Raw genomic sequence first — 24,493 nt, 5'->3', positions numbered from 1 at the left:
TTTTTTTTAGAAAGTTTGATATGAAGAACTATTTCACTGTGCATTGTCAAGTCTTGACCAATGAAAATCATTTGGGGTCAAAATTGACCAAGGAAATATCATTTGGGGTTAAAATTGACCAATGAAAATCGTTTGGGGTCAAATGTGACCAATGAAATGATTAGGGGTCAAAAGGGACCAATGAAAATCATGTGGGGTCAAAAGTGACCAATGGAAAGCCATGAAGGTGGTTATACTCTGCAGCATGTATACATTTACCTGTAACATATTGTTTATCAGTGATAAAACCGACATAATTAAGGGATAAAATACAATCTCATTCATATCCTACATCTCTATATATCTGGTAACTAACAGAGTATATAAATTTATAAAATATAAAATTACTAAAGTCTGATGGCTTTAAATTGATTCATCTTCAGCATTTTGTGACCCAACTCTAATTGGATAACAAGGAGAACGCCTTGGTTACACTTAGAGATGGCATGGCACTAACAATATGACTAGAAGGCAACACAGGACAAACATCATTGTCATGCATGGCGACAAATCTATAATTCTATCACATTAAAAAATCATTTTCTGCCATAAAATATTTGGCATTTATTTCAAATCAGTCATTTTTTTAATATTATTTTCGAATTAATCTCCAGCATGAGTCCATTGATTTCTTTTGATGCTTACAGGAATTTTGTTCTTAAAACAAAAAAATACACTTTCCTTATCTCCATTTTTCTTGAAATCTTGTAAATCTAAAACTGTTGTTAAAATCAATTTAGGTTTTTTAAGTCTTGAGTGAAGAAAAAAATGAATTTGGAATAAGTTTGTAGATTTTTAGAACTAAATAAAATAATCTGTTATATATTTCTGGTAAAATTTCTTCTACTCTGTGATAATGATATGATAGTGTATGTGCCACAAAACCAGAATAATTATAAATCAGCATTAAATAAAATACAGGTTATAGTACCGATATTTACATTTGAGTGGATTAATCTCAGTTTGACTTGATAATACAAATAGAAAATAAAACTGTTTGATTAGATTAAAGGGGAAATTGAGACAAGAAATATGTATATATATATATGTATATTGTATCACTTTACATCAGGAAAAAAATTTAAGAGTACAGAATACTTGGTTACATAGACAAGAGTATCTGAATGTACTTCCGATTACTTCATACTGAAGGCTCGCCCTTGTAGAGAAGAGCGAGTACCAGTACTACATACAGACCTATACAGATCTGCTTAATTCAAACATACACATACTGTATATAACCCTTGATTAAATTCTCATTTATCACATTCACGCTTTCTGTACATCTAATCTTACACATCAGCCCGAGGGAGACAATCAACAATGTTTCCCTCTCTGTCATTCACCCAATAAACCCCTTTATGTCCGGAAGCTGATCATGAATCCAAGCCAATTTGGATCAATCATTTTATGTGAGATTCAAAATAAAGGCAGTTATTTCGATTGAATACTACTTATATCATTTTGAAGAAAATATTTACTATCATAATATAATACATTTGTCAAAAAAATCCATGCAAATACTAGCAACATGATTGTGTACCCTTTCTTATGACCATAACACTAGATATTTGATATATATATAATATATATGATTCTTCTTCTGTCTTAAGAAATAAATTACCACAATAATAGATAGGAAAACAACAAATTCTACAGGCTAAAAGTCTGCACCTTCCTTAACTCATATTTATGTAATATCTACAACCTTTCTTTTGTTGTTTTAAACTGAATACATATATGTACATAAATATTGGAGAGCATTCTACTTTTTATCAACTCATTCACCCCTGAAATTTCATAATGAACTATTCCAACCATCTACAGACTATAAACAGTGACACAGCTTCAGCAGAAAGATGTTGAAATTGAATGTTTTATTAAAGTTGACTTTGATACTAGGTAAATGTTCCTAGTATTTATATTATAAGTTTGTATCTAGACTGACGGAACATTACTCTGTTTCTTTATTTACTGAAGTTCAACAACTTAAGACGGCCAGATAACCAGGCAACAGAGTCCAAACTGACATTTTCTGGCCTGGTAATCAGAATTCCGAACTAGGATTTAAAAAAACACTTTATCTTTTATGTACATGAAACACTTTTATTAAATTGGTAGCATATAACAGTACCTGACAGCAAGCACACAGTCTCACTCATCCATCCTTACATACAGGTGTGTTACCATGACAACACGTAACAATGAAATAAGGTCAACAATGATACAATACAGATCTGTAAAGTAATCTGTCCTCACTTTACCTCTCCTCATTATAAAATAATAAAACTGATATAAGATGTATATAGACAGGTGGGATCGGATGTCTGATTGACCTTGACAGTATGATGGTTACTTATTCCTAACGATTGATTCCTACACTACAATGGTCGATAAATCCCAACAGATGGTCAGTTTAATCCTGAAGTTATAATAATCCGTCAATCCTGACAATGTGATGGTTGGTTAATCCAAACAGTATCATTGTGGGCTAATCACCAACAGTACCATGGTAAGTCAATCCTGATAGTACGATGGTAAGCCAATCCTGATAGTACCATGTTAAGCCAATCCTGATAGTACCGTGGTAAGCCAATCCTGATAGTCCACGGTAAGCCAATCCTGATAGTACCACGGAAAGCCAATCCTGATAGAACTATGGTAAGCCAAGCCTGATAGTACCACGGTAAGCCAATCCTGATAGTACCCCGGTAAGCCAATCCTGATAGTACCCCGGTAAGCCAATCCTGATAGTACGTTGGTAAGCCAATCCTGATAGTGCCATGGTAAGCCAATCCTGATAGGACGATGGAAAGCCAATCCTGATAGTGCCATGGTAATCCAATCCTGATAGTACCACGGAAAGCCAATCCTGATAGAACTATGGTAAGCCAAGCCTGATAGTACCATGGTAAGCCAATCCTGATAGTACGATGGTAAGCCAATCCTGAAAGTACCGTGGTAAGCCAATCCTGATAGTACCATGGTAAGCCAATCCTGATAGTACCATGATAAGCCAATCCTGATAGTACCATGGTAAGCCAATCCTGATAGTACGATTGTAAATCCTGATAGTACGATGGTAAGCCAGCCAATCCTGATAGTACGACGGTAAGCCAATCCTGATAGTACGATTGTAAGCCAATCCTGATAGTACCATGGTAAGCCAATCCTGATAGTACGATGGTAAGCCAATCCTGATAGTACGATGGTAAGCCAATCCTGATAGTACGATGGTAAGCCAATCCTGATAGTAGGATTGTGGGTAAATCACAACAGAACAATTGTGTGCCAATCATCAACAGTACGATGGTAAGTCAATCACAACAGTGCGATGGTAAGCCAATCACAAGAGTACCATTGTGGGTCAATCTCAAAAGTATGATGGTAGGTTAATCCCAGTAGTTAGATGATCCCACTAGTTTGATAGTTTGTTTAATCATGACAGTTATAATGATGGTCAATATGTTAAATCCGTGATTTTATTCGAACGAATGATCAATGATAAATCCTGACAACACTATCACGATGGCAAGCTTAGGTCAGTTAATCCTGGCGGTCCGATGATGGATTGAACCTGACCGTATTATGATCAGTTATTCCGACGGTATGGTGGTCCGTAAGTTCTGATAGTGTGATTGTTGACTACTCCCGATGATGGCTGATTAATCGTGATGATTGATGGTTGATTCTACCTATATTGCACACAGGACTGTAGCAGGGACACAACACAGAGTAATACTGATATTCACATTATAGTCCTTCAGGCTTATCCTTATTGCTGTCATAGACTCGGATGAGCTCCGCCTGAAATGTGTAAACAACCGTAGTAATTCAACTAGCTACATTATAAAATCTTATCAAAGTTCATACAGAAATATCAACCCCAAAGTTCATACAGAAATATCAACCCCATATCAACCCCAAAGTTCACACAGAAATATCAACCCCAAAGTTCATACAGAAATAGCAACCCCAAAGTTCATACAGAAATATCAACCCCAAAGTTCATACAGAAATATCATCCCCAAAGTTCATACAGAAATATCATCCCCATATCAACCCCAAAGTCCATACAGAAATATCAACCCCAAAGTCCATACATAAATATCAACCCTAAAGTTCATACAGAAATATCAACCCCAATGTTCATACAGAAAAATCATCCCCAAAGTTCATACAGAAATATCAACCCTAAAGTTCATACAGAAATATCAACCCCAAAGTTCATACAGAAATATCATCCCCAAAGTTCATGCCGAAATATCAACCCCAGTTTTAGGGTCTGTAACTTTTATAGAACATTTTGGGGTCAGAATTAACAGATATTTAGGTAATTTTACATTTTTCATTCCACCTTTCATTGTGTCACTGTCGAAGGTTTCTCATGATATTATAAATCACAACTAGCTGTCATTTAAAACAACGATTTCTGTATCAAGGATTTGTATTTGCTTTTTTTCAAGTCTTATACAAATAACTTTTCCCACAATACTGCTTTGACTTTTTGAGATGTATCTATCTAGGCTCCCTATAGTACTTAAAGAGTGCAGCTTTAAGAACTACACAACGTCGTGATGACAGGAGCTTTGCCCGTTGCCTACCTGAGTAAGGACACCATGCTCTTCTTGGGAGAAAGCATATCCATCTGAAAGCACAGAAATGGACTGTTTGTCTTACATGGTTATATACAAGGATTGCATAAAATAACCAGATCACAGCTACATGGAAATTCTTACTCAATGTGAATGTGCTTCAAAACCTACATGTCTATAAATAAAGGCAAGCAGAATTAATTGACTGAACGGAAACAGCTGAACAGCGAAATAAAAAAGTACCAGTATATTGCATTTCATTAACCAAAATGAAATTATAAATTTTACTTTAACATAAAATATGAAGTTATTGTGATCAACTGAAATTAAATTAACAATAATGTGTGTAAAAATAGAAACAGTGAAATGATAAAATGTTATTGAACCATGTGTTTAAATCATGGTTAGAGTGATGTCCCTTGCCTAAAATGCCATCTTGAACGAAAAAGGGTTAATATGGGATGCATGTGTTAATGACTATATGCATTCACCTACGAAAATATATCTGGAACATGATGATTACTTTGGCGTGCAAATAGACTGCCAATCCATTTACGTTTAACATCACATAAATACGTATTTTAGTTTCAAAAGTTCAGTTTTCAGCATACAGCTATATGTGAAAGAAGCTGATCCATTCATGCTAAATATGGAGAACAATCTGTTTGTATAGCTTAGGAGAAAAGAACCTGATCTTGCAAGGAAAATAGGAAACAATAATTAATCCTTCCTACCACCAAGATGTCACAATGTCACCTGACAACCTTCTGATATATGAATATAAATATTCAATACTTTCCTCCGTGTAACATGCTAATTTTTTCAGGGATTGATTTTTTTTAATCACCATAACCAAATAAATCAATGTTGTAAAATGATTTTTTTTATTCCTACCCCACCATCATCTTTTAGATATAAAAAATGATTTCTTTGCAGTTGTACCAAAGAAATAAATCATGTAAATACAATCAGATGTTGGTACACATTTGTACAACTAGGTAGTCACAAGTTATAGTGCTGTGTAATAGGGTATTGCATTATGAATAGTGATTGGATATTTGATTGACCTGGGTCAGTAGATGCCAGAACACATTTGTACAGCTAGGTAGTCACAAGTTGCACTGCTGTTTAGGGAAATGCGATATGAATAGTGATGGGATATTGATTGACCTGGGTCAGTAGATGCCAGTACACATTTGCACAGCTAGGTAGTCACAAGTTAAGTGCTATGTACCAGGGTAATAAAATTGGTATCAGGTTCTTGTAATATAAGCAGTGACCCACCTCTGATTGACCTAAGGTCATTAGATCATCATTTCAATTATCTCAATGCATGGTTTATATCACTGACTTTGTTTATAAATCTATTTAACAAATTACACACAGAAAAAAAGCATGGTCCACTGGGTAGGCGAGAGAAAATTATTTTAGAAATATCCCACAAACAAAATTTTCTACTGTTTAATACTGAAAATGAGCCATTCTGACGATAATGATATAAAACTCCAGTGAGCAGCTAACAAGAGTATGACGATAGAGGATGTTTTATCATTGTATATAACATGTCGTCTTTATGTAGTTTTAATTACCAGGTAGTAACATAAATCATATCATTATGATACATTTCATTTATCAAGCTCAACCTACAGGTATCACATTTCTTTAAGTAGATACATCAAAATTATCTGAATTAATTCAAGTATTTCCCATCTCAACTTTATGGCAAGTCTAAATTGCCAGTGTAATGGCCGTCATTGGTCTTAACTTATCACATTATCTAGTAGGTGGACATTAGTCATGGCTGACCAGCAGTATAGTGAACACTTTAGTCTCATCTCTCCTTTAAGACGACAGTTTGAAATTGGTTGAGAAGTGATAACCTGATTTTGTTTTTATTTTTGTTCAGGTTAAACATCCTCACACCTAACTTTTTGAAATTTCAATGGGGGGGGATTTTGCATGCTCAAAATTTTAACATCAATCAAATGTGTGTATATACCTAGGTGCTAGAAAAAAACCATAGCTCTTTAAAACGATATAATTTGGGTTGTTCTTTTAGGTGAAATCATAAGATTAAAAATATAGGAATAGTTTTGCAAATTCACTGTGTTGAAAATACTAAATTTAAGGTTTTCAAAATCGTGAGTCTCCCTCCTAAATAGGGAGAGTTGGCAAGTAGGCACACTATCTTTATCATACAAACACAAGTGACTGGGGACACATGATCCCACATAATCTGCCTCATACGATAGCATGCAGTTGGTTGGTTACAGCAATTCTGTTCTTTCCCTGAATCTGCAGGGGCTAGCTAGCTTGCCTCCAAGTAGAAGAAATACATCCAGATATATACAAGACGTGAAAGACTTGTTTATTGCCATGCTGGAGATAACTGATAATATAGATGTGCCATTATTAGGTGATTTACCAGATCTTGAGCTTAAGCGATTCTGACCTTGAAATACAAAAATTTAAACAAATGTATCAAAATGGGATAAGCAAAACAGTCCCATGGATAATAAAAAATTCCCTTTAACAGAAAAGTATACCTCTAAGTGCCTTTGTCACCGTATATATACACATTGGTCAGTGTACTGAACAAATCTGCCTGTATGACTGGAGACATCAGTCAAGGTTACTAGCCTAATACATCGGTCAGTTACAAAATACACCAGTTAGTGTTAGTGTATCAGATACATAGGTCACTTGCCTTAGTGTCGTACTTTCACTTTCTATGTATGTAGTATTGACTGTCGTTATACCAGAAACACTTGTTCAGATAAATGTCTTTTCAGTCAGAGTTCTGTTGATTTCTTTGGAAGATAATGAGCATAGGACAATCGCCCAGGCTGACATAGTTTCTCCCTTGTGCAGTTTTGGGCTAGTGTTTACACCAAAATATCAAAGAAAAGGATAAATGAGTAAAGACTTACATCAAAATCATACTGAAACAATGATAAAAAGTAGTAAAATACTGTTGAGTGTATGGAGATCTGGAGGCAAGGGAGGTAACTACAGCTAAAAGTGAAGGATGTGAATATATGTGTTTTACTCTAAAGCGTCCTTGGTTGTAACCTAATGATATATTTGATTGAAATGCAAGAGAATTTGTACAACTCAGGACAAAAAGTATAACCTATCAAACTCAATCTAGTATGAGCATCATGTTATATATATATAAGGTGTGTCTGGAACCCTCAGGGAGTGTGATCTGGAACCCTCAGGGAGTATGATCTGGAACCCTAAGTGAGTGTGATCTGGAACCCTAAGGGAGTGTGATCTGGAACCCTAAGGGAGTGTGATCTGGAACCCTCAGGGAGGGTGATCTGGAACCCTAAGGGAGTATGATTTGGAACCCTCAGGAAGTGTGATCTAGTTATATATAAAAGGTCCGGATCGAAACTCCAGGAATTGTGGTCTGGGCTTGATTAAAGCAGGTAAGTGTTACAATTTAGCCTTGGAGATAAGAGTCCCAGTTGTTCAAAATGCTCATGTGTTCCACTGACTCTGGAACATTTTTGTATAACCATTTTAAAGTTATCCAGAATTAATTTTCTGACTCATAATATGCTGGACCTTGGGCCTATTGTTGTTATCATAAGTAAAGAAAAGAATAAATCCCTAAGTGCAACATTTTGATTTCAAATAGTTGTTCAAAGATAAATGTTTGTCTAGATGAGTTTTTTTTTAGAATTAAACACATTTTAAATGTTCAAAATAATGTGTAATACATGAAATGTAAATTCTATCTAAACTTTGAACAAAAGGCCACAGAGTGTCACATTACAGATGCTATACTGAACATAATCTCTCTGGCGTATTTGTTTCCTTGTGTTATTGTTCAATTCTCATTGACAGAAGACGAGTACATGGGTCAATTTAGATCTGACCGTGTCCTTACTCACCTCATACTCAAATGCAAATGACTGTACAAACAGGAAATGATGAGAAAAATTATGACACATATGTCAGCAATATGAATGACCAATTACTGACACATACTAAAACTTTGAACAACTATTTAAAAAAAAAAAGTTACATGAAACTTATTTTTCTGTTGTTCTGGTCTCGAAAAACCCTAACACATCAATGTAATGCTAAATTTGTGATGTAGAACAGCTGATATTAAAATCCTACAGAGACATTGCCACTGTAGAGCCTAAAACAGAAGATGATCTTGTATACAACCTGTTACACTATAGACAGATCAATACTTTATATAGATAGATATTCTGTACTTTTGTCAGCTGCTGTTACATTTCTGGAGTCGGATCAATGTAAATATATTCTATACTTCCTGTTAAATAGTAATAGACACTTCGAACTTGTATTCAACATTTTTAATTTTAAAATAAAGCTAACTTTACACATGTTTACTAAAGAAGTAAATTATGAATATGATTTCTGGAGACCAGTTAAATACATGATTACGAGGGACCTAGCAGGATATAGGACTGGACGGAACCTTATATAATAGGCCACAACGACTGTAGACAAAGGTCAAAAAGGTCAACGGATCTATTTCCATTTAATCAAGTTTACGATTTCTGTCCGGTCTGTAAGATCTAGCTGTTAACCATTTTATATTACATCACGTATCAAGGTTAAATATGAGGAACCTCTTGCATATTTAGCTACGCATAAATAATATCAATCTGCTAGCATGTATCTCCTGAATACAAATCCTGGTTTTATTGGCCAGAATTAACCAAATTAAGAAGTCATTTGCCAAGCCGTCCTCCTCAAAAGTTAACTATTTCATTGTTTATCGTCGTATATACCGTATCTCATCTAAAAGTTAAGCAGAAGTTTGAGCTCAGAAATAGAAACATTATGGATCACAGTCAACCTCCTTTTATAGGCTGTATACAAAAACTTGTCGTAAGTGTGACAGTTTAAATTTCATACCCTCTTTCCTTTAGATCCTTCCCCACTGTTAAAAGTTGATATAATTTGCAGCCTCAGTTAGTTACCTTACCATGTAATATATGAGGTTTGTCATTCAGAAATTTCTAAGTTTTGTCTACCTGTTCTGTGTTAAGCTGGCAACATCGATCAGTCGTAGCGTTATACCGAAATTATACTAATACATGGGGGATCAATACTTGCTGGAAACAAAATGCGGAGAAATTTATGTTTTGATTTCTTAAAACTCAAAACACGGCTTTCAATATTTATTAATCACCAATCAACATGTTGCATTTATTCTAAAACACTTTAACAATAAATGATGTATTTATAAATCTATTAATTTATAATCTTCACTTGGTGGCTTCCTCTGTCCTTTCTAGGTCGTTAACTACATATGTTTCGGAAAGTTTCGGAGTTGAAGACAATAGAATAAAATAATGACAAAGAAAGAACCTTATTATTGATAATTTTGTTACCAGGTTTGACTATACCTGGACAATGAATTCATGGCTAGTTGTTTGCAATGCAGGGCAAAAGTAAAATGCCCCATGGATCTAATGGCCGAAACGTTGTCAAATTTTGAAAATTAATTTGTCACCCGGCATTTTGTGTTACTTGGGTAAATCTGAAGTCATTTTACACATATTATATTCTGAAATGTTTTACCTTATAAACTCCAAACAGTTCTGATGTCAAATCAGTTTTCAAACTTTGCTATTAGAAAACTGAGTTGTGAACCCCTGACCAATCGGTAATGACACTACATCTAATAACCTCATGCTTTCCTCTCTCTAACAGTAATCAGCTTTCCATCATAACCTGTGTTACATAATGCTCAGACCATGTGTTACCAGGTGTTACCATTGATTATTTGTGTAATTAATATACACATGTGTTATGCCAATTAAGCAATTTCATTAACTATGAGAGAACTTGTGACCTGGTATTAAGCAATTTCATTAACTTTGAAAGAACTTGTGACCTGGTATTTTGGTATATCTTCAAATATGAGGTCACAAAAGTCATATTGAAATCTATGACGGGGATAGAAAGTGGCCTGCCAAAAGGAAGTGTTCCATTTGGTTTAGCAAAAAAGCTGATAAATAATGTTTAACAGGTTATGGTAGAAAGAAATTCCAGAACTCGAGACGGTAGTTTATCACATTTATCTAACTTAGGTTATCAAAATTTCAAATTTCAAAAAGACACTTGGTAAACCTTATGTCTTCTAGAAATTTCAAAATTAGATAACTTGATCAACTAAATAAATATGATAAACAACTATCGCTCATTGTGGAATATGTAAACACACTTTGCATGTTTTAGAAATCATTTACATATCATTAACATGTCATTTACATATGATTTGCATATCATCAAGCCATCTAGATGACTGTAGGTAGTCACGGTGATCTGGTTACATGGTTGACATATCAACAATATGTCAGCTTTAAAGCGTGGTAAGAGCAGCAAAGGATTATGGGAATAACTTACGTGATGGCGTGGGTGAGGGAGCTGTCGCAAAACCAAAGGATGAAGTTAACAGAAAAAATGATAAAAAAAAAAAAATCACCATGGAAACTCATCTCGTGCTTTGGAAAGCAGGCATTTAAAAGAATGGGATCGAGATGTAAAATCACGGATTAATACTTAATCCTTATCGGATATCAGCTGTGTAGGTCAATATCAAAGTGATAACACCAGTAACATGTATATTAGCACTTTAACAGATGGTGCTCGCATGCATTGGTTTTATTGATATAAATTGTTACCTTTGCATTTTCGTAAAAGACTTCCCGTAACAAAAGTTACCTAACATATAGGCAAAAGTAGCATCGGGTGATGACTGTTTCCATGGTGATAAAATAATAAAGTGTAGTAAATCAATGAGTGTGGGGGGGTATAAACAAGTCGGCAGTTGTGCTTCATGACATAAATTATTTTCTAACCAAAATCAAAATAATTAAATCTCAAAATTATAAAATTAGGACTACGAGCTTTTAAACAAAATAAAATGTATTAGTGTTGATCAAAATAAGTTTTATTTAAGTGAGAAATTGTTTTTTTGTGGCAATTTCAGTTCCTGGAATTTATTCTCAAGAAAACAACAATATCACAAACCATTCGGAAAACTTCATATTTATTTACAATCTTCTTAAAGAAAATATGTAATTTCAATTTTATGGCACACAAAACAATTATCAACAATATATGTTTGTCTGCTGGAAGACACATCTTGATTTGATGCCTTGACCTTGACAGTTGCATAGCAATTGTATTTTTCCTCAAAATTCATATACACACATATATTCCCAAATGTTTCTTTCTTTTCTAAAATTAGAATAAGTTCATCAAGCACAACTCGTATTGTTGTCGTCCAAGCCCTGCTCCCTGAGATGAACGAGTTCTGATATATTCCACATACATACACAGGGTGAGAGCGATACAGAGAGAACAAAGAAAAGACACATATATGACAGTCGATCAAACACGGGAGAAATACACAGTAATGGAGGGAAAATCACAAAAACAACATACACTGAAGCTTCTCTTGTGAGGATGACAGAATTTAAAATAGTTCTTACAGACACTATCAAAGTACAATTCATAGGTCGCAAGAATAGCACTACAGTGCTAATGTTATTATGTTTCATGTATATGCGACGTTAAATAAAGCTTCTTGAATCTTGAATAGGTTTTCAATACTTTTCATCTTTCAGTCTTGATGATAATGTTAAGGCACACTTCCAATACAGAATCAATAATACTTCCAGCATTAAAGTATGTAAGAGAGTTGAACTTTTTTTCATTATCAAAATAGACTTATTTCTCCTTGTTTCGTTACAAAAGTATAAAATAAGATTTATGGTAAATGACCTAATTGTATATTACACTATCAACCCTTTCACCCCTATGTAATTTTAGTAGACTTTACCATGCATTGATTTGGATGAGTCCATTATGGTCTACAGTGGTGAAAGGGTTAATGATGTTGTAGGTTTTAATTCTTGTACTCGGCATCCATTATCTTGATCTGTTGTAGGACTAAAAAATTTATGTCTTAGACAATGTCCCCTAGACGCTATGATCAATTAGTTGTAGCAAATAAATATGTTTTAAATATCTAACCCACTTTCCACCTCAAATATTAGTTGAAGTTAAAAACCAGTATATAATCCTATATATGGTAACATTACGCCGAAGCTTATATCTTGTTTGATATGATAAGAAGCAAGTTAAATACTGTATTATAACAAGCACGGCTATACATGTTGTATGGATTATGTATAATAAATAGCTTTGAGCCTGCTAAATAACTCCCAGATTTTATACATTATCTTTAATAGGAGTGCAAAAAGTTATCATAACATTAATGAAACATTCTTTAATAATTTTTTTCAAAAATCGAAATTTCAGTAAAAAAACAAAAATACACAGAAAGTGACGAGCTATTAAGAAAAGTTGGGTATTACCTCTGTACACATACTAAACACCAATCTACCGGTACTAACCATATTGTACTTTACAAATTACGATACAAATGGTACAACACCGTGTGATGCTATAATTTATAAGAAATAAAACATAATATACAAATAAAATGTATCACTTTTTTTAGATTGTCCGACTGAAATCAAGATTCTTACGAGACAGAAAGACTTACGAGGTTGGTCCACTGCTGTGGGCATTCTGCCCGATGATCGTGTGAAGACATTTCGGAGCAGACGGGCTGTCTCTGTCAATCTGTGCAGAAAAATTAAAACATGACTTGTCAGATTTATTTTATTCTAATATCCAAAAGAAATGAACTTGGCATTTTTAAAGATGGAAATCCTAATACATGTTACCAAATAAATAGCATAGTTAATGCATTGAACTATTCCAACATTTGAATTTGAAGAGTTCAAATGTGTCTTCAGGGATGAATGAGTTAATACGTCCAAGGTAAGGGAGTACTAGGAATATTCTCTGCAATACAAAAACATTTGTGAGTTACATATTTAACTAATTCACCCCTTAAAACACATTTGAACTCTTCCAAACCATAGGTTGGAATAGTCCATTATGAATTTTCAGGGGTGAATGAGTTAATAGAACAAAAAATATCCCTTGTATCTTCCCTTTGTTTCCATTTTTGTTCTTTAGTTTTGTCCCTAATAAATGATTATGGAAACATATTTCTTTCAAAATTTTTGTGATTTGTGAGAAATCACCTTTCATTGTTAAATCATAATTTTATGATTTTAAGACTTACTTTTCTTTGCATACTGAGATTATATTTGTAAGACTTCCCTTTCTTCTTTAACTTTCTATTTTTACCTTTTTTCTCGTACATTATTTTGATTGTAAGACTTACTTTTCTTGTTTAACTTCGTAATTTTAGATTTTTCAGGCTTACCTTTTCTTTGTTAATTTCAGTACAACAGGTGTAGGATCCTCGTGTAACTTCTCTTTTTCTTGGACCTCTTCTTTTAATGTTTTACACATGGTTCGTTTAATCCTGGAAAATCATAAATATTGGTTCATCAGTTTAACTTCAACATACTTATCAACATCATTGATGTACAGATCACTTAATCCTTTCACCACTGTAGACCATAATAGACTCATCCAGATGAATGTAGGGTAGAGTCTACTCAAGTTACCTAGGGGTGAAAAGGTTAAACTTGCACCCTCACACCTCACAATAACCTGGAGGGTTTGGTCAGGTAACTGGGTCTTTATAACTTGGGTCAAATACTGAGGCTTCAGTTATAGATTGTCATGTTTGCCAGTGAAAATAAATACAAAAATATCTAATTCCTTCCACTCTGAATGATGGAGTTCAACTTCCATGTAAGTAGCTAGTACAAATATACAATATGATGTTATTCTACCCTACGGCTTACCATGACATCTTTCATTTTAAGAAGAGGAGAAAATGCAGAAAAATCATAACAGAATTGCAGTACTTACGCCTTCCATGCGACGTCTCGGATGAGTGACATCAGAGGAATAAGCACTAGGCCCATCCAGAATATAGAGCAGCCGAACACGTGGGTGTCCTGAGTGTAGAGAACATTAAATTAATAATAATAATAATAATTCCAGGTTATCATATACTGCTTTATCACAGCCTAGTTCGTAGGTCATCTCAAAGCGGTTCACAAATTATTATCCGTGGTTATATAGGGCCTTTGCAACCAGTCAACATCTTTCTCAACTCCCTGGGGAGCATACAGCCAGTGCTGCCATTTCAGCACTCACAGCTAACATTCATCAATTCTAGCACTGCCCAACCACGTACTGGAATAAGGGGAGTAAAGTATTTTGCTCAAAGGTACAAAACCGTGCTGTACCGTGACTCAAACCCGCAAGTGCTGCCATTTCAGCGCTCCCAGCTAACATTCATCAATTCTAGCACTGCCCAACCACGTACTGGAACAAGCGGAGTAAAGTATTTATGCTCAAAGATACAAAACCGTGCTGTGTCGTGACTTGAACCCGCAACCCTTTGGTCACGAGCCCGGTGTCCTACCGCTAGACTACCATGCATCCTTAAATTAGCAATAACAATAAGCTAGGCAACACTCAAGTATACCCTCCTCCATCACCCCCATCCCTACATTTTTATCATAATATATGCATTCATTGCAGGCAATAAGATCATAACAGTGACAAAATATACCTTTACTTTGCACATTACAAAGATTTGACCTTTGACCGTTTGCCATGACCTTGACCTTGGGGTACAGACCCTGGGAGTGCTATGCGACACATCACTTACTCATGCTACAGACAAAGATGAAGAATCAAAATCTTAAGGAATCTTTGAGAGACAAGGGTCCCGGCAAGTTTTGACATTTGACCCCTCACTCTGACCGTGACTGTTATGTAACATGACGTCTTAACATGACACGCACATGTATGAAGTTTCATAACAAATTCTACAGACAATCATAAGTGACCACATGAGAAGTTGACCTCAATGACATTGTGACCTTGACATTGAAAAAACCTTTACTTTGAAGTTTTGATGGTCATATCAATGTGTTATGTACTTGGACATTGAAGTTTTGATGATTCATTGTTATTTAGGTTTAGAATTTCCTAAAGGCCTACAATTTCAAACTCTCATTTTATTTACAGAAACTTGATTTCTTCATAACAGGTATAATATTGTAACAGACTCCTGTCCTGTCTGACATACCATGCCGTACATCTCAGGGGCGAGGTCCACTATCATGTAGATATGGCTGTACACAGTGAGAAACAGGAACCAGCTTACTATACTGCCCCATATAGCCAGGTGTGTCAGCTGGAAGTAATACATTGTAAGTAAGTATACAATACAAGTAAGTATACAATACATTGTAAGTAAGTATACAATACATTGTAAGTAAGTATACAATACATTGTAAGTATACAATACATTGTAAGTATACAATACATTATAAGTAAGTATACAATACATTGTAAATATATAATACATTGTAAGTACATAATACATTGTAAGTAAGTATACAATACATTAAGTAAGTATACAATACATTGTAAGTATATAATACATTGTAAGTACATAATACATTGTAAGTAAGTATAAAATACATTGTACAGGTTTATATATAATGTAATACATTGTATAGGTATATATATAATACATCGTACATGTACATACATAATACAATGTACAGGTACATAATATATACACTTGGTTCAATTTTAACATGTCATAAGAAGTCTGGATAAAATCAATTCAATTTCATTATATTTATTCTTGGAATATTGAGAGATTATTTATTCATGGAATTCTATCAAATCTCTGAGCCATTAATCATCTGTCCACTCCGGGTTTATTATCAATAGTCACTCCAATAAGCATCTGTGTTCAGAATAAGAAATCACGATTTATGTTCAAGACAAATTTATACCTGGAGGAATAGTTTATTTATAGAAATACATACCCAGGTCCAAGCACTGGTTTCCAGGCCCGCCTTAAGACACACAGTCACAACTACATACTGTGGAAGAAACAATTTTTTACTTTTTATAACAATGCAGTGTAATTGAGATACTGCCACCAATTAATATCTATGATATATTAATGTATATGCAGGGGTCATAAAAGTACCCTGTGACAAAATTTAGACAAATAAACCTTATCTGAAACAACAGATATAGTTAAATATATCTTTCACATATTCTTGAATATAGATTTGTAGATTTATTTTACCTGTGCAATGTAATTTAATGGAGGAATGTGTAAGAAAAAAACCAAGAGTTTTTTGACATTTAAACAATTCCCTTTGAGTTTTCTAGAAAATTGATTGCGATTTTATAATTTCTAATTATTCATTCATTTATGGTGTCTTACCGTATATACAAAATTTCCTAAAAATAGATAATCTCCAACTTTCCCATCAGAAAAGGCAGAATCTGTAACAGGAAAAAGGCAGATTTAACAAACAAACCCTAGGGACTAGTGATTATATGTCAAATTTAGGACATAAAAACAGGGGACAGTGAAGTCATTTGTAATTAATTACGGAGAGCATATCGGTTCATCATCAATAAACGAACCTGCTAGCTTAATGAAACAAAAAACTAATTTGCAAACAGTTTGAATCTACATTAATTATGTAAATTAATTGAAACAAATTGAAATAAATCATCTACATCTTGTAGATTCTTAAAAGTTACAAATAACATTATTTTTTTCAAAAACAAATTTCATTTTTAGTTTCAAGCAGAATAAAGATCCTATCTTAACCCTTTCACCCCTGTGTAACTTAAGTGGACTCTACCATGCATTGATCTGGATGAGTCCATTTTGGTCTACAGTGGTGAAAGGGTTAAATAGTTAACGATTATAACTTTTTTATCAGTGTTTATGAAATGTAACAAAAATTGTTCGAAACACGTGGTTATTCCTTGCACCTCGATATCCAATGTGAAAATTTCAACTGCACATACAACAGTTCAAGCAACTTCATATTTCCTTGCCGTGTTAATGATATAATGACCTCACTGTTTAAGTATCTATGAACTGCATTGTCTCTTGACCAATGATATTCCAATATCTGGCATGGACACCATAGAAAAATATTCTGCACTGATGGTAACCAGTAATGAGAGAGAGACTAATTATAATACATGCACTTAAAATAATGAAGAAACAGTGGCCCCTTACCTTGTTTGAGAGATAGGGCAGGGAGCCAGAACAGAAGTATGGAATGGTAGATTGAGTTCAGTATCCACATCCAGAATACCTGTATGGATATGTAAAAGTAAAACGTCACTGGCATATCAGTAATATATAGTGGCAAGTATTTAACTCATTCACCCCTGATGAAGACACATTTGAACTCTTCCAATTCAAAGGTTGGAATAGTTCATTATGAAATTTCAGGGGAGAATGAGTTAACTGTCTACGGAAATATCATATGCATGGTATGTTCTAATTTGATGAAGTGACCTCGACATTGAAAATTTCACTTGAACATTGAAAATGTGACCCTAGACATTGTAGATTTCACTTTGATCTATAAATATTACATAATGGAAGATTCACCTTGACCTTGATAAACTGACCTTGACATTGAAGATTTCACTTTTAACATTAAATGTGACCTTGACATTGTACAATGTAGATTTCACTTTGACATGGAAATATTAGAAGATTCACCTTGACCTTGATGAACTGACCTTGACATTGAAGATTTCACTTTTAACATTAAATGTGACCTTGACATTGTACAACGTAGATTTCACTTTGACATGGAAATATTGGAACATTCACCTTGACCTTGATGAACTGACCTTGACATTGAAGATTCACTTTTAACATTAAATGTGACCTTGACATTGTACAATGTAGATTTCACTTTGACATGGACATATTGGAACATTCACCTTGACCTTGATGAACTGACCTTGACATTGAAGTACTCTGCATTCTGTGAGGATTTATAAAGTGCTGGAAACTTCATCATACTTTCAGCACTACAGATTCTGTCGAACAGTCCCATGGCCAGCGGCGGGGCTGCAGTAAATATCTGAGGGCACAAGACAATACACAAATCAGGTCTCTAATAAACAACTATACACCAGGACCCATATTCATGAAACTGTTTTAATGCTCAAGCATGAATTTTGTGCTCAAGCCTAATTTCTTGTTTGAGTTATAATTTAAAAATAAAATCTTATTTTGTCAATGATTTGGAAAAGAATGAAGAGACTTAAAGCCAAATAATGTTTAGTGTTTACACTTGACTTTTTGATTGTTTTACATGATTGAAGTGAGTCACAAGAAATTAGGCTTGAGCACAGAATCCATGCATTGAGCATGAAAACAGTTTCATGAATACGTGCCCAGGTCACAACTTGTACCATATAATTACAACTGGACCAATTTTTTTTTTTTTTTAAATATGCTTACATTGTATATTTATATATATACATTGTATATTTATATATATACATTGTATATTTATATATATACATTGTTGGTGTTACATTTTAATTGTGCTTCTACTGTTTACACGCGGAAAAATATCTTTACATCACATTTATTATCATTATTTACCGGGTCTACAATTTCTTTAACTTCAACTATAAGTATCGAATTCATATGCTTACAAATATAGGGATAAAAAACTGAAAAGGAGTCCACAATCCATCTAAATCTAAATCAGCAACCCAAAAGTGTTCCACAGAAAAAAATAAGTGATTGACACATCCATCAAGATTCATAATCCGTCTTTGCGTATTGCAGAGTTATCTTCTCTTGGGAGCAAGTATTGATTGTTACGTCACTTGTTTGTAATAGTAATGTCATCAAACTTTTAGAAAACGACGTAATTTTCTCCCACAGACCAATAACGTAACAATCAATACCTGCTCCCAAGAGAAGATAACTCTGCAATACGCAAAGCCGGAATATATATATGTATATATCTATACAACATTGTACTTTATACACACAGATCAGAGACAGCCACTTTATAGCACAATATATATCAAATTATAAAACAAACATCTATACTATTACTTACATCATATAGTGGATCTAATTATACAGTATTTGATATCCATATTATATGGCACATTAAATTCTTTTCTCCTTCAGGTCCATACATTTGTAATATTGATACTGATAGTTTCTAAACCTTGTAATTCTTTGTTTACAAATCTTGTTTAAGATATTGATTATCTTACTAACATTTTGGTTTGTTTGTGTTTTACATCCTATTAACAGCTATTGTCATTTAAGGACGTGCCAGGTTTTGGTGGTGGAGGAAAGCTGGAGTTCCCAACAGAAAAACCACCGCCCTACGGCCACTACCTGGCGACTGCCCCACGTAGGCTTCGACCCAGTGGTGGAGAGCTAGTGGTAGCAGAATGTCAGACGCCTTAACCACTTGGCCACCGCAGCCCCCTATACCTACCAGACAGTACCATACTGTAATACCTAACACCGTACCAGACTTTACCAAAGACAAGCCCAAGCCTGGTAATAAGCCCCCCCACCCCTTTTTTCCTGCTTTCCTTGCATAGCAGGGTTCCCTGAATTTACCCCATCCCCCTTTTTTCAAGTTTGTTGGCGTCATTAAACCAAGTTTTTGTTGTACCAGGTAAGCGTAATACAATACATATTCAGCTAACTTCAATGTAGTACTTGACATCCTACAGTTATACCTTTCACACTGTGTAACCTTACTAGAATATCTTACACACTGTAATATCTATCATTGTAATACTTAGCACACTGTTAAACCTACCTAGTATCTACCCAACTGTAATATTAGGTACCCAGTATCAACCACAATGTAAAAGTTTTTACTTCCCAACATTGAAATACATAGATCCAACCACACTGTAACAGTTTGTACCTACCACACTGTAATAGTTTGTACCTCCCACACTGTAATAGTTTGTCCCTACCACACTGTTATAGTTTGTACCTACCACACTGTAATAGTTTGTCCCTACCACACTGTAATAGTTTGTACCTACCACATTATAATAGTTTGTACCTACCACATTGTAATAGTTTGTCCCTACCACACTGTAATAGTTTGTCCCTACCACACTGTTATAGTTTGTATCTACCACACTGTAATCGTTTGTACCTACCACACTGTAATCATTTGTACCTACCACACTGTAATAGTTTGTACCTCCCACACTGTAATAGTTTGTACCTACCACACTGTAATCGTTTGTACCTACCACACTGTTATAGTTTGTATCTACCACACTGTAATAGTTTGTACCTACCACATTGTAATAGTTTGTACCTACCACACTGTAATAGTTTGTACCTACCACACTGTAATAGTTTGTACCTACCATACTGTAATAGTTTGTACCTACCACATTGTAACAGTTTGTACCTACCACACTGTAATCGTTTGTACCTACCACACTGAAATCGTTTGTACCTACCACACTATAATAGTTTGTACCTACCACACTGTAACAGTTTGTCCCTACCATACTGTAATAGTTTGTACCTACCACATTGTAATAGTTTGTCCCTACCACACTGTAATCATTTGTACCTACCACACTGTAATCGTTTGTCCCTACCACACTATAATAGTTTGTACCTACCACACTGTTATAGTTTGTACCTACCACACTGTAATCATTTGTACCTACCACACTGTAATAGTTTGTACCTACGACATTGTAATAGTTTGTACCTACCACACTGTAATCATTTGTACCTACCACACTGTAATAGTTTGTACCTACCCCACTGTAATCGTTTGTACCTACCACATTGTAATAGTTTGTACCTACCACACTATAATAGTTTGTACCTACCACACTGTAACAGTTTGTACCTACCATACTGTAATAGTTTGTACCTAACACATTGTAACAGTTTGTACCTACCACACTGTAATCGTTTGTACCTACCACATTGTAATAGTTTGTACCTACCACACTGTAATAGTTTGTACCTACCATACTGTAATAGTTTGTACCTAACACATTGTAACAGTTTGTACCTACCACACTGTAATCGTTTGTACCTACCACATTGTAATAGTTTGTACCTCCCACACTGTAATAGTTTGTCCCTACCACACTGTAATAGTTTGTACCTACCACATTGTAACAGTTTGTACCTACCACACTGTAATAGTTTGTACCTACGACATTGTAATAGTTTGTACCTACCACACTGTAATCATTTGTACCTACCACACTGTAATCGTTTGTACCTACCACATTGTAATAGTTTGTACCTCCCACACTGTAATAGTTTGTCCCTACCACACTGTTATAGTTTGTACCTACCACATTGTAACAGTTTGTACCTTCCACACTGTAATCGTTTGTACCTACCACACTGTAATAGGTTGTACCTACCACACTGTAATAGTTTGTACCTACCACACTGTAATCATTTGTACCTACCACATTGTAAAAGCCAATACTCCACCTCTCAAACAGGATCTGGCCAGAGAACCCGTTCATAATGGCAAACCAAAACTGTGGGAAGGAAAAAAATAAACAGACACATGCAGGTTGTCTCACTAAGGAACACAGTAATGTTGGAAACCTGGCCTAAATCAGTTTGTTTAGATAAAAATTCTCACATGCACAACTTAAAAGCCTAATACTGGCTGCCCCCATATGTATTATGGTGAAATAAGGAAATAGGTCCCTTTCAGGTGTATAGTTGTTTTGGTAAAGATTTGATCAGCTAGGCTTACCAGATATTATATATAATTACTGATGTTCAACACAAGTTGCCTAAAGTTACAATTTTGTCACAAAATTGAAATGTATGTGCATGTTTGAATTTTCCTCCAAACAAACTGAGGTATTCCTCAGCCAATCTCGCCTAATAAAACCTTGACCATGGTCAAGGTCACCATAGTCAAGGTCACATATATAGTATGAATTTATCATATCTCAGATATTCCACACATCTGTCGTACTTCTTAATTAAATGCATAATATCTTAACCAATGAAATACAGGATTTCCAGTTGCATTAGTGAATAACCACTTCTAACCTCATATTTGATTGGTCAATTTTAAAGATAAATTTAGTCCTTCCGGAATATCTGAGATATAATATTATGTTACTACACGGGTCACTTGAAATGAATCCTGACACACTAGTGTCACATGATTATCTAAGTGACCAATCGTCTAAAGACAACACCTAATCAGCATGGTTACCAAGCAACTGCCACACTAAACATCCAATCACAGTACAGTTTCATACTCATGTGGTACATACCACGTTATATAAACCAATTGTCCACTTCTCAAAAACAATTTGCCCTGAAAAACCACTTTCTATGGCAAACCACAACTGAAAAGTATCAAAGTTATGAACAGTATCATTACATAGTGTTTGTATAGGGTGTACCTTTCACACAGACTATCTACAAGCACTGGCAGCTTATACACTACCGTCAAATAGACAATTAATTGCCAATTAAAAAGTCATTAAAAAGGACCATTATTTTTGATCACCTTTTAATGACCAAAATTAATAATTTTGTAACATTTTAATTGTGTATTATAAATGAATTAATTGGAATTTAATGAAGTTATCTGACAGCAGTACTACCTTATGTGATATTTCCTATGGTTTCACACATATCATTATTTCAATTTGAAAGCTAAACTTTTATCATCTATCAATTTTACTTCTTATTTTGATCATGTTTCATTTACATACTAGATATCGGCCAAAAGAAAACGCAGTTTCCAGGTTTAAGGTTTTACAGAATCTTCACGTTTTCAATTGAAAACAAATGCATTTAATCAGAAGAATATGTGAACACACCCTATAACAACACTAGTTCTACACAATGGCATATACATCTATGGTACAACTTTTATAAATATTGTTGTTTTATACTGCCCCAGTATATTTCCCATCACACACTTTTCCAGTTACTACTGGTACACACCAATTAATATTCCATGATTCATATCATATATGATTTTAACAAAATTTCAAACAACAAATAAACTAAAAAATAGTTGATCTTTTTAGTTCAGCCCTAGCCTGTGTATTACCATTAGTTCCTTGACAGTGACTTTTAAATTTTGTCATTAAATACACAATTGTTTTTTTCTAGACAATTCATTTTGTATCATCATAAAAAAACAGAATATAATTTGGTCAGAATCTAATCAAATGAAAAATAGTAGTAAATTGTGTCCCACTTGGACCTCACAGCCATTTACTATACCTAACATAGAATAGAAATACAAAATTACAGTAACTAAGTACACATGGTATCATCATATCTATTGTTTACTGTAGAAATCTGACAGGAATTGTCCGGGAAACACATACCTCTATGACGTACAGGCAGATGTTCTTGTAGAACGAGTACAGGATCAGTTTACACAGTCTGGCATAACTCCAAGCACCATGAACCAGTAACAGCTTGTTCAGGAACCGAAACTAAAACAGAACCAATGACACGATCAACAATATGTATGTCACATCATACACATGTCATGTCACAACGAACACACATGGGACTTGTTCATATGTTGTTATTCCATTGGGGAATGAAGTCGATAGAGCGATGACATGGTTTTCCTAAAAATAGTTAAAAAGGACCTTGACCTTAACACTTGTTCAAGGCAATGCCATACCAAACACTTGTATGAAGTTTCATGAAATTCCGTTCAGTAATGAAGTCGTTAGAGCGATGTTAAAGGGTGTCGAAATTTCGTTGCAAGGGGATAATTATCTGTGTAACTGACATTTCACATTGTGACCTTCATGTGTAACTGACATTGTGACCTACCTGTGTGACTGACATTGTGACCTGCCTGTGTGACCGACATTGTGACCTACCTGTGTGACTGACATTGTGACCTATCTGTGTGACTGACATTGTGACCTACCTGTGTGACTGATGTTATGACCTACCTGTGTGACTGATAATGTGACCTACCTGTGTGACTGATGTTGTA

The 24,493-nt window shown here is 34.5% G+C and overlaps 1 protein-coding gene across 11 annotated transcripts in view; it reads right to left on the bottom strand.

Moving 5' to 3' along the window:
- Positions 1–3,134: 3,134 nt before the first annotated feature.
- Positions 3,135–24,493, bottom strand: part of LOC110449526 (probable phospholipid-transporting ATPase IA) — a 95,963-nt gene continuing 74,604 nt past the window's right edge. For 6 of the 11 annotated variants that reach the window (XM_021496450.1, XM_021496456.1, XM_021496455.1 and 3 more), the window contains 14 exons: positions 23,862–23,972; positions 21,954–22,028; positions 18,455–18,577; positions 17,713–17,791; positions 16,897–16,958; positions 16,487–16,543; positions 15,733–15,840; positions 14,499–14,587; positions 13,942–14,043; positions 13,207–13,286; positions 11,037–11,057; positions 7,060–7,086; positions 4,644–4,687; positions 3,135–3,846 (listed from right to left, as the gene is read on the bottom strand). In XM_021496450.1, coding sequence (XP_021352125.1) covers positions 3,793–3,846; positions 4,644–4,687; positions 7,060–7,086; positions 11,037–11,057; positions 13,207–13,286; positions 13,942–14,043; positions 14,499–14,587; positions 15,733–15,840; positions 16,487–16,543; positions 16,897–16,958; positions 17,713–17,791; positions 18,455–18,577; positions 21,954–22,028; positions 23,862–23,972 — 1,032 coding nt within the window. In that variant the 3' untranslated portion in view covers positions 3,135–3,792. Of the gene's footprint in view, positions 3,847–4,643; positions 4,688–7,059; positions 7,087–11,036; positions 11,058–11,711; positions 11,950–13,206; positions 13,287–13,941; positions 14,044–14,498; positions 14,588–15,732; positions 15,841–16,486; positions 16,544–16,896; positions 16,959–17,712; positions 17,792–18,454; positions 18,578–21,953; positions 22,029–23,861; positions 23,973–24,493 lie in introns of those variants that run through there. The other 5 variants (XM_021496453.1, XM_021496458.1, XM_021496448.1 and 2 more) reach the window with 4 other exon arrangements.

Source organism: Mizuhopecten yessoensis, unplaced genomic scaffold (assembly GCF_002113885.1).
Source record: "Mizuhopecten yessoensis strain PY_sf001 unplaced genomic scaffold, ASM211388v2 scaffold4631, whole genome shotgun sequence".
In the NCBI taxonomy this organism is placed as follows: Eukaryota; Metazoa; Mollusca; class Bivalvia; order Pectinida; family Pectinidae; genus Mizuhopecten; species Mizuhopecten yessoensis.
Note: the sequence above shows the minus strand (reverse complement) of the source record. Positions and strands in the feature narration are given on the sequence as shown.